General features: G+C 38.8%; 1 protein-coding gene across 1 annotated transcript; it reads left to right on the top strand.

Moving 5' to 3' along the window:
- The first annotated feature begins 6,817 nt into the window (after positions 1–6,817).
- LOC139484183 (uncharacterized) lies at positions 6,818–9,466 on the top strand. Its single transcript, XM_071267915.1, has one exon. It carries the CDS (start codon positions 6,818–6,820, stop codon positions 9,464–9,466), a length of 2,649 nt encoding a protein of 882 aa, XP_071124016.1.
- The last annotated feature ends 1,829 nt before the right edge of the window (positions 9,467–11,295 follow it).

Raw genomic sequence — 11,295 nt, 5'->3', positions numbered from 1 at the left:
CGAACTGAACTATTGCCGGCTGGCCAAACTAAGAGATTCTCCACATCGACCATTATACCAGAGGTAGAGGTTGGTATTGCCTCTAAAATGGTCCATAGCACTTATGCCCTAGACCCGTACGAGTTGGTCAGAAAAGGATAAGGGGGGGGGGGTACCCTGGTATATCACAAATTCGAAAATGAACTATTGCCGGCTGGCCAAACGAAGGGATTCTCCACGTGGGCAATGATACCAGAGGAAGAGGTACTTATTGCCTTTAAAATGGCCCATAGCACTTATACCCTAGACCCGTACGAGTTTGTCAGTAGAGGGTTCAAAGGGGGGATATGGAATCCAAGATACAACGAATTCGAACTGAACTATTGCTGGCTGGCCAAACTAAGAGGTTCTCCACATCGACCATTATACCAGAGGTAGAGGTTGGTATTGCCTCTAAAATGGCCCATAGCACTTATGCCCTAGACCCGTACGAGTTAGTCAGAAAAGGATAAGGGGGGGGGGGGGGTTACCCTCGTATATCACAAATTCGAAAATGAACTATTGCCGGCTGGCCAAACGAAGAGATTCTCCACGTGGGCAATAATACCAGAGGAAGAGGTACTGATTGCCTTTAAAATGGCCCATAGCACTTATACCCTAGACCCGTACGAGTTTGTCAGTAGAGGGTTCAAAGGGGGGATATGGAATCCAAGATACAACGAATTCGAACTGAACTATTGCCGGCTGGCCAAACTAAGAGATTCTCCACATCGACCATTATACCAGAGGTAGAGGTTGGTATTGCCTCTAAAATGGTCCATAGCACTTATGCCCTAGACCCGTACGAGTTAGTCAGAAAAGGATAAGGGGGGGGGGGGTACCCTGGTATATCACAAATTCGAAAATGAACTATTGCCGGCTGGCCAAACGAAGAGATTCTCCACGTGGGCAATGATACCAGAGGAAGAGGTACTTATTGCCTTTAAAATGGCTCATAGCACTTATACCGTAGACCCGTACGAGTTTGTCAGTAGAGGGTTCAAAGGGGGGATATGGAATCCAAGATACAACGAATTCGAACTGAACTATTGCCGGCTGGCCAAACTAAGAGATTCTCCACATCGACCATTATACCAGAGGTAGAGGTAGGTATTGCCTCTAAAATGGCCCATAGCACTTATGCCCTAGACCCGTACGAGTTAGTCAGAAAAGGATAAGGGGGGGGGGAGTGTACCCTGGTATATCACAAATTCGAAAATGAACTATTGCCGGCTGGCCAAACGAAGAGATTCTCCACGTGGGCAATGATACCAGAGGAAGAGGTACTTATTGCCTTTAAAATGGCCCATAGCACTTATACCGTAGACCCGTACGAGTTTGTCAGTAGAGGGTTCAAAGGGGGGATATGGAATCCAAGATACAACGAATTCGAACTGAACTATTGCCGGCTGGCCAAACTAAGAGATTCTCCACATCGACCATTATACCAGAGGTAGAGGTTGGTATTGCCTCTAAAATGGTCCATAGCACTTATGCCCTAGACCCGTACGAGTTAGTCAGAAAAGGATAAGGGGGGGTACCCTGGTATATCACAAATTCGAAAATGAACTATTGCCGGCTGGCCAAACGAAGAGATTCTCCACGTGGGCAATGATACCAGAGGAAGAGGTACTTATTGCCTTTAAAATGGTATATAGCACTTATACCCCAGGCCCGTGCGAGTTTGTCAGCATAGGGTTAAAAGGGGGATATGGTATCCTGGTTTACAACGGATTCTCCACGTAGGCCATTATACCAGAGGTAGAGGTGGGCATTGACTCTAAAATGGCATATTGCACTTATGCCCTAGAACCGTACGAGTCAGTCATCAAAGAGAAAGGGGTTTACCCTGGTATATCACTAAGTCGAATTGATCTATTGCCGACTGGCAAAACTAAAAGATACAAACCTTTTTTATGTACTACTTTTGGATATATTATATAGATTAGATGTCTTTAAAAACCCTACTTCCGGTAAAATCCAATATGGTGGACATTGACGTAAATAAGCTTATTTTTTTAGGGAGGGTGATTGCAATGTGTTTTAACGTATTGTTACTATTATTAAATTGTGCAGGAACCTTTCTTTGATGCTTCTAAGGGATACAATGTATAAGACATATGTCTTAAAAACCCTTTTTTCCGGTAATATTCAAAATGGCGGACATAAATATATCATTTTTGTATTTTGATATTTAACTTCTTTTCAAAATGTGAAGAAAGTGGGGTTTTTTTTTTGTGGTGGTCATTAACCATATGCTTTAATTTATCCTCTAAACCACTAATCATAATCTGTAGTTGATATTTGAATACAAAGTTAACACTTCCGGTAAAAAAAAACAATATAGCGTAAAGGTCAAAGATGAGTACTCAATCTATATCTTCGATGTAGACTTTTGGATAGATTGATTTAAACAAAGAAAATCACTTAAGTACTAAAACATTTTAAAAACTACTACTATTTGGCCAAAAAAATATGTGTATTCCCAGTTACCACCACATGCACACGACGCAGGGCACGGGAGACTTGATTTTCCACATTAACAACAACCGCGGCACCTTTCTTACATCCACAATGTGCAAGCTTCTGACAACATGATGAGGCCTCAGAAAGAGTTTTTTTTTAAAGTGATCCTCTTTGTCCCGTCGTCATCCATTAGCGCCTGGACTTGGTAGCATAAGAGCCAATTTCAGGCTCGTCCCCTTGACACGTGTCTTAGTATATTGTACATTTTGCATGCTGGAAAAGACTAGACTAAGATGATAGCCTCAATTAACCTACCCTTTTGCGTAAATAGATATTTCTTGCTTTGTTAACCATGCTAACCCCATATGATAAGTTTGTGCTATCTTACAGTAAACACCGGTGATTGAGGCGGATCAATTATTATTCTTTATGTGAAAGTCACATCTGCAAATGCAATGTCTTCCAAGCAGTCTTTTTTTTTCCCTTTTCAAGAAAACAGAGAACCGTATCACAACCGGAAAATATATGGATCACAATATTTGTGTGTGATCACTCATCGCTAGTGCATTTGGAAGGTCATTGATATATATTTATCCAAAGCTTTTCCTCCTCCTAAACACAATCCATAGTTTGTCTACCCCTATCTCACGGAATAGCGAAACAGTAATGACAGCATCATCAGAAACGACTGTTCGAATAATGACTTGTTTAAGTTCGTGTTTCACTGCATCAGACACATGCACCATGATTCTAGTGTCAGCCTTTTAATATGAATATGGTGTTTAACTTGAAATGCATCGCGTGGTGGTAAAGATAGAATATTCTGAACATGTGTTGCTACAACTGTCATATGCATTTAAGACTTCATCATAATAGTTTCATGTTTTTTTTAAGGTAAGGGTATAATGCCCTATCAGCATACTCGTTATGAAACAACTTGAAACTGTAAACAACAGTGGATGAATGCGTACATAGAAAATACCGGTAGTTTGAAGGCTTCCACAAGAAAAAAGAGCTACATTTAGGGGTAAGGGAATACATAGACGAATCCAGAGTCAAAACAAATCTCAAAATTGGTAATGTTTTCTGAGAGATGACGACATTAAGAAAGAACTTTTTAGTTTTTATTCTCAGGAGCTTGCTCAATAATAGATTTTGAGGGAGAGTAAGTTGTAGCAACAAATGCTCAGGATGTTCTGTGTTATTCACCACATGATGGTGTTTCAAGTTTAGCCCCATGTTAAAATGAAGAGGCTTATACTATAGAATCAATATACTTGTGTCTGATGCAGTGATACACAGACTTAACTGAGTCATGACTTGAACAGTCGATTCTGATGCTGCTGTCATTGCTGTTTCGTTATTCCGTGACAAAGGGGCAGACGAACTTTGGCTTGCATTTGGAAGTGGGAAAAGCTTTAGATATAATCTATCCATGACCTTTCAAATGCACTTTTACTTGAAAGGGAACTTCGTTGTTGACATGGATGGCGTTTGAAGATGTGACTTTATGATTTAGAATGATGATTGATCAGCCAACATCACCAGATATGGATTTGATAATGTCATTGATAAAATGATACGTGGTTTTGTAGTAAGATCGAACAAACTTATCAGATGGGGTTTATGAAGCAAGAAAACATGTTTTTGGAAGTGGAAAGACTTATTGATGCTATTTGAACGACTCGTTCTAGTGTTTTTCAGCATGTAAAACGTGCAATATACCATGGCGGGTTTGGATGAGTAACAAGCTTAATTTTTTCCTATGCTAACTAGTCCAGACGCTTATGAGGCTATTTAAACGACTCGGTCCAGTTTTTTTCAGCATGTAAAACGTGCAATATACCATAGCGGGTGTGGATGAGTAACAAGCTTGGGATTGGTTTCTATGCTTACTATTCCAGACGCTTATGTATGGCGAATTGAAAAATATGAACCATTTGAACCCTTTTGGACAACTCTTTGTGAGGCCTCTTCACCTTATCAGGAGCTTGTACATTATTGATGTAAGAAACAATACCGCTGTCTTTTTAAATGAGGAAAATCAGCTCTCCGATTGTGAAAATTTGCGGCCATTAATCCGTAATTTTAAAGATGTTTTAGTACTAAAGTGATTTTATTTTATTTTCATCAATCTATCCAAAACTCTACATCGAAGATATGGACTGAGGACTCATCTTTAAAATTTACGCAAAATTGGTTTTATTTACCGGAAGTGTTAATTTTGTATTTAATCATTATCTATAGAATAGAATAAGTGGTTTAGAGGATAACATAAAGCCAAATCCAAATGTTTACTGACCAGCACAAAAAAAAACCCAGTTTCTTTTCATTTTGAAATAAAGTTGAATATCAAAATAAAATAATGATATTTTATGTCCGCCAGTTTGAATATAACCGGAAGTAATGATTTTAAAGACATATCTCTTATTTATTATATCCATTAGTAGCATCAAAGAAAGGTTCCTGAACAATTTAATGATAGTAGCAATACGTCAAAACACGTTTCAATCACCCTCCCTAAAAAATAAGCTTATTTTAGTACAATGTCCGCCATGTTGGATTTTACCGAAAGTAGGGTTTTAAAGACATCTCATCTATATAATATATCCAAAAGTAGTACATAACAAAGGTTTGTACCAAATATTATTATAGCAGCATGATAAAAACCGCTTTTCACACACTAGCCTCTGATATTTGGATGATTTAAGTATGATGTCGGCCATTTTGGATTTTTACCGGAAGTGAGACATTTTTTTTTCAAATGCCTCCTTATCTGAAATAAAAGAGTAATAGCTGAGGAAGGTCTATGCCAAATTTTATTCTTGTAGCAGGATTTGCACAATTTTTCACAAAGCTGCCGTATCAATTTCTGGTACATCAGATCATCGAATCAGCTATTCCATAACATACCAAGTACTTTTGTGTTTTGTCCGCATATAGTACTTTTTCTGTCTTAGCTAGCTTACGTATATCCACACTGTTTGACGTCCAGGATCGTAGATAGAATCCAGTTTCCTCCATCATTGTTCTCCCTTCCTTATAGTCAGCACACCCTCGTTCTGTAAACTTAACAGAATGTTGTCCACATACAAATCTCTTTCCATCAATGTAGCTGTTATAGTGTTGTTACGTTGTAAATGTTAAATATCGTGGCGTTTGGTATAAACGGCGAACAAGTCGCTCCGAACAGAACGGATTTGAACTTCTAAGTCTGTAAATAACTTGTTGGGTCGAAAGGGTTACTTAGCCACCAGAAACGTGTATCGTCTCGATCACCCTTTTTTGTAATCCTTCATGTAAAAAGGCTTTTTTAAATATCCGTTGTTATGGCGACAGAATTGTCTGTAAATCTCATCAGAATTTTTTTCAGGTCGTTTAGCTTCGGCGGTGTATCCAAAAGGCAGTCATTTAAACTTGGCGAATTATGCGACTGTCGACAACTGCAGTCGTAAACAATTCTGATAGGCATAGTGCTTGATTCCTTCTGTACAGGATGATTAGGAATGTAGTGATATTTTTCTTAAGTTCAGCTGTTTCATCTACCTTCTCTTTGAATCCTCTTTGTTCCTGTTCTTGTATAATGTTTCCGTACTTCTTTAACATATCTGAGTTTTTAGTAAGTCTTTGAAGGACGTTTTCAGTCGTTCTGTTCGTGACTGCTTAATTTATAGGCAATTCATCATGTTTCCAAGGTAACCTAGCGAAATATTTAGTTTCTCAGAACTCAATTGATCTGTCCTGATAGACTTTAATATATGCATTGTCGTCTTCGTCTACCTCCCTGCTTTTTATTCCTATTGAATCTAAATTCCAAAATCTCTCTAGATTGTATTCTTCAACTTTGTGTGATATTAGAACATTAAACATACTAGTCTTCGACGTGTTTGTTTTCGTACCGTATGTAAGTACCGAAAGCATATATCCGATCTTGGATTTCACGGCGGTCGGATCGTTTCCACGTACTATATAATCGCTAACAATGTCCCCGTAGTGATATGCGCCTACCAGCAACGATATCTCGAATGAATCATGCCTTTTCACCGTGTGTGCTAACTTTAAACCACGCAAATAACCGTTCTGTGTATCAATGTTACGTATGTAATTCTGTAGAGGCATGCCGATCAACATGCCGATCATCTGTACTTTGATTGACAAGACGTGTTATCGTAAATACCGCACAATGGACGTTTACTATGTGCCGCGCTTTATGTAAAGTCACGTCACCTTGACGTGTTACTATGCTTTTCTAATACATCTATCAAATAGTCAAGACGTCTTTTATTTCTATCACCCACTTTATGATATTATGGTGCCGTAACCAAAAGGGAAAATGGATACGAAGATGAAAGCCGTACGAGCGGGACACAAAGGTGCAGTAACGAAACTCCTGAAGAAATTTGAAGAAATTCAACAAAGTTCCGAAGCGGATCACGAGGAAATTTCAACATTATTAGAAGTAGTCACTCGGAAGAAAAGAACTTTAGAGAACATCAACGAGAAGATCTTGGAGCAAACTTCGGATGAAGATGTTGCAGTGGAAATACAGGAATCAGATGAGTACATATTCAATTTAGAATATAAATTACGGCAAATTACAAAATTGTCAAAGTCAGTTCAAAATCAGAGTATAACCGCAAATGAACCAATTTCATTGAATTTGAACCCTCATGCCGATAGTTTTATACAATCAGTTCCATCTACATTTATTAGTCAACCTTCAATATTAGCAAACCAACAATATACGCACAGCTCAAATTCACGCTCATCGTCTAGCGCAAACAGCGAGTATCACAAGCTACCAAAGTTAAACTTACCTATATTTACCGGAGATATACTAGACTGGCAATCGTTTTGGGACTCCTATGAAACCGCGATCCACACTAATCCTACACTGAGTGATGCACAAAAGTTCAACTACCTAAAGTCCCTTCTACAAAGCGAAGCGTTACAAACTATAGCAGGTTTTTCCATGACGAATACAAATTACGACAAAGCAATTTCATTACTCCAGGAAAGATACGGGCAAACTCATAAAATCGTCCAAACCTACATGCAGGCCTTACTTGATTTACAGGCTCCAATTAATACAATTACTAGTCTCCGTAACTACTATGATAAGACAGAAACGTATGTAAGAGGTCTCGAGTCACTCGGACAGACAGACGATACGTATGGGTCACTACTAGTCCCTGTAATTCTAAATAAATTACCCGCAGAGATACGTCAACATTTAGCACGAGAACACAGATCCACAAACTGGACCCTATATGATTTACGCAAAGCGCTTCTCGAAGAACTTAATATTATGGAAGACGGAAAATTACCGGAAAAAGTAGAAAGCCCACTCGCTACCGCTACATTCTTGACCAACGCAAAATCACGTACAAAATCATCATTCAACAAGAACGAAAGGTCGTATTCGGATAAAAAGATAAACACAAAGCAATGCGCATTTTGTCACGAAATCGGACACACACCCGTCAACTGCACTAAAGTCACAACCGCTAACGCGCGGATGAATATAGTCAAGAGTGAACGATTGTGTTTCAACTGCCTAGGTCACCACAAACTAGCTGATTGTAAATCAAAAAGTAACTGCCGAAATTGTAACAAACGTCATCACACTAGCATATGTAGTAAAGATGAGAAATCTGAGGAATCGAGCAAACCGCCAGCCAATGAAACCGAAAATACGGTATTACATTCGTCCCTAACACAAAGAACTACAAATGTACTGTTAAAGACAGCCGTTGCTACTGTTAGTTCGAGAAAACAAAGTACAGAAGCCAATATTTTGTTAGATGAAGGTGCGCAGAGGTCCTTCATAACAGAGACACTTGCAGAGAAGTTGGATTTAGTTTCAAGCGGAAACGAAGTAGTGCACCTTTCCGGTTTCGGAGAACAAAATAGACAAGTAAGACGCATGAAATCGGCAACAGTTTATATTCAAACAGATGAAGGCGAAAATATACCACTAAATGTACTAATTATTCCTGAAATTGCAATGCCACTACAAATTCACGTGAAATCAGTTACTAACATGAGACACTTACGAGGACTAAAATTAGCACATCCTGTATCGGACGATGACATGTTCGAAATTGAAATACTAATCGGAGCAGATTATTATTGGAGTATAGTTGGAGATGACATTATTAGAGGTGAAGGACCAACCGCCGTTGAATCCAGGCTTGGATACCTCCTATCAGGACCTATAATGACAAGTACATGTACCACAAGTAGGAGCTCTATTCTTAATGTTATCGTATCACACAAGACAGAGGAATTAAACCTAGAGAAATTCTGGGAGATTGAATCGCTTGGAGTTGAAGATAAGACCGCAAATACTGAAAACGACGAATTTCAGAAAATGTACGAAGAAACAGCAATATCTTACAATAACAACAGGTATATAGCCAAACTTCCGTGGAAAGCAGAACATCCATCGCTACCAACAAACAAAGCTGTTGCTTTCAGAAGGACTGAGAGTGTAATTAAACGTTTACGGAAGAAACCAAAATTACTTTTAAAATATGGAGAAATAATTGATGAGCAGGAAAGGCGAGGGTTCATTGAGAGAGTTGATAACAAAGAAATCAAACAAAATATCAAGCTGCATTACATACCACATCACCCAGTAAAGAAGGATTCAATCACGACGCCAATCAGGATCGTATATGATTGTAGTTGCAAACAGACACCAGATAGTGCTAGCTTGAATGACTGCTTACTGAATGTACCGCCTAAATTAAATGAAGTCACCGTCATATTACTCAAATTCCGTTTGAATAAGTATGCAGTATCTACAGACATCGAAAAGGCGTTTCTAAATGTTGGACTGGACATTGAGGACCGGGACGTAACTAGGTTTTTCTGGTTGAGTAAACCAACAGATCCAAACAGCGTAGTAGTCCGTACTATTTGGAGCCACATGCTCGCCATTTATATTGAACGCCGTATTATCAAAGCACTTGAATAACCATCCATTTGATTTCACGGAAAAACTTACCAAAGATTTATATGTAGATAACATTGTATCAAGCTTTGAATCAGAAGAAGAACTGTTGAAATACTTTAAACTCGTTCGTAGTTTATTTGCAGATGGAGGATTTAATTTGCGCTCATGGGCCTTGAACAGTCAACTATTACAAGTATTAGCAAGAACCGAAAACGTTATGGACAAAGATCAACTAATTAAAATCTTAGGATTACGATGGGATACAACCAGTGACACATTAGGATTCGTTACGCCTAATCTGGATATATCAGAACTAATAACAAAACGCGAAGTACTAAGACAATCATCAAGGATTTATGACCCGCTAGGAATATTAAGCCCTATAACCGTCCGCAGTAAAATGTTAATGCAAAACATATGGGAGAAAAACTTCAACTGGGACGAATTACTACCTGACTCAACGATCACAGAATGGGTGAATATTAGACAGGATATACAGAAAGCCACAAAGACAGTTATACCCCGACATTACTTTGATGAAAGTTCAGACACAAACAACGACAACGTTATACATGTATTCACGGACTCTAGTATGAAAGCCTACGGCGCATGCGCGTATATTGTCGCAAACGGAAAAAGTTCTTTAATAATGGCAAAGAACAGAGTAGCACCTCTGAAACAACTGACAATACCCAGATTAGAATTGATGGCTGCCGTAATTGGAAGCAGACTTTTAGCACACTTTAGGAACACTTTGCAGATAACCCGTGCAGTTTTATGGAGTGATAGCCAGATATTTTTGACCTGGTTAAGTTCAAAGAAAACTTTAAAACCATTTATTTCAAACCGCGTTAAAGAAATTACAGAGCTAACAGAAGAGTTGACTTGGCGATACTGTCCAAGTGAGTCAAATCCGGCTGATTTACTGTCAAGAGGGATAACCATAGACAAATTCAAAGACAACCGACTTTGGATGCATGGCCCAGATTGGCTCACAGTAGAAGATAATTGGCCAGAATGGCACACAGATGAAGCAATAATTTTATCCACTATTGCACAGCAAGAAGTCGTAGTAGATACAGTACAAGCTACACAGAACAAATTTTCTATACACATGATACAAGGGATCAGAAATGTCATCGATTTGAATAGATTCAACTCATTCAAGAAACTTCTTCGAATTACCGCTTACTTGAGAAGATTTATTACAAACTGTGGAACACGAGCTATACAAACAGGTATGTTAAACACGATCGAAATACAAAACGCATCTATAACGTGGATACAATACACACAGAAAAAGCATTATTCAGAAATCATTCAAGATTTGCAAACAGGAGAGGGGAAAAAACACAACCTTGTCAAACAACTCAAATTATACATAGCTAAAGACAAATTAATTCGCTGCGACGGGCGCATTCATAATGCACCTCTTGAAGAATATACAAAATTCCCGATATTGCTACCCGCAAAGGACAAATTGACACAACTTATCATAATGGACGCACATGTAACTCATTTTCATTCAGGATTATCGAGTACCGTACATTACTACGCCAAACCTATTGGATACCATCGATACGACAAGTTATCAAGAGTATTATACATAAATGTGTGATCTGCAAGAAAGTTGCTGGTCGACCGTATTCGGCTCCAGATCCACCTCCTTTGCCTAAAGACCGACTAACAGAAGCACCCCCGTTTACAGTAACCGGGGTAGATTTTACTGGCGCCTTGAATGTTGAAACCACAGATGGACTTACAAGTAAAGTATACCTTTGTCTATTTACTTGCGCAAACACTCGTGCTGTACATTTGGAAGTAGTGATGAATTTATCTGAAGAGACATT

Source organism: Mytilus edulis, chromosome 8 (assembly GCF_963676685.1).
Source record: "Mytilus edulis chromosome 8, xbMytEdul2.2, whole genome shotgun sequence".
In the NCBI taxonomy this organism is placed as follows: Eukaryota; Metazoa; Mollusca; class Bivalvia; order Mytilida; family Mytilidae; genus Mytilus; species Mytilus edulis.
This window is presented reverse-complemented; position numbering and strand designations above follow the sequence as displayed.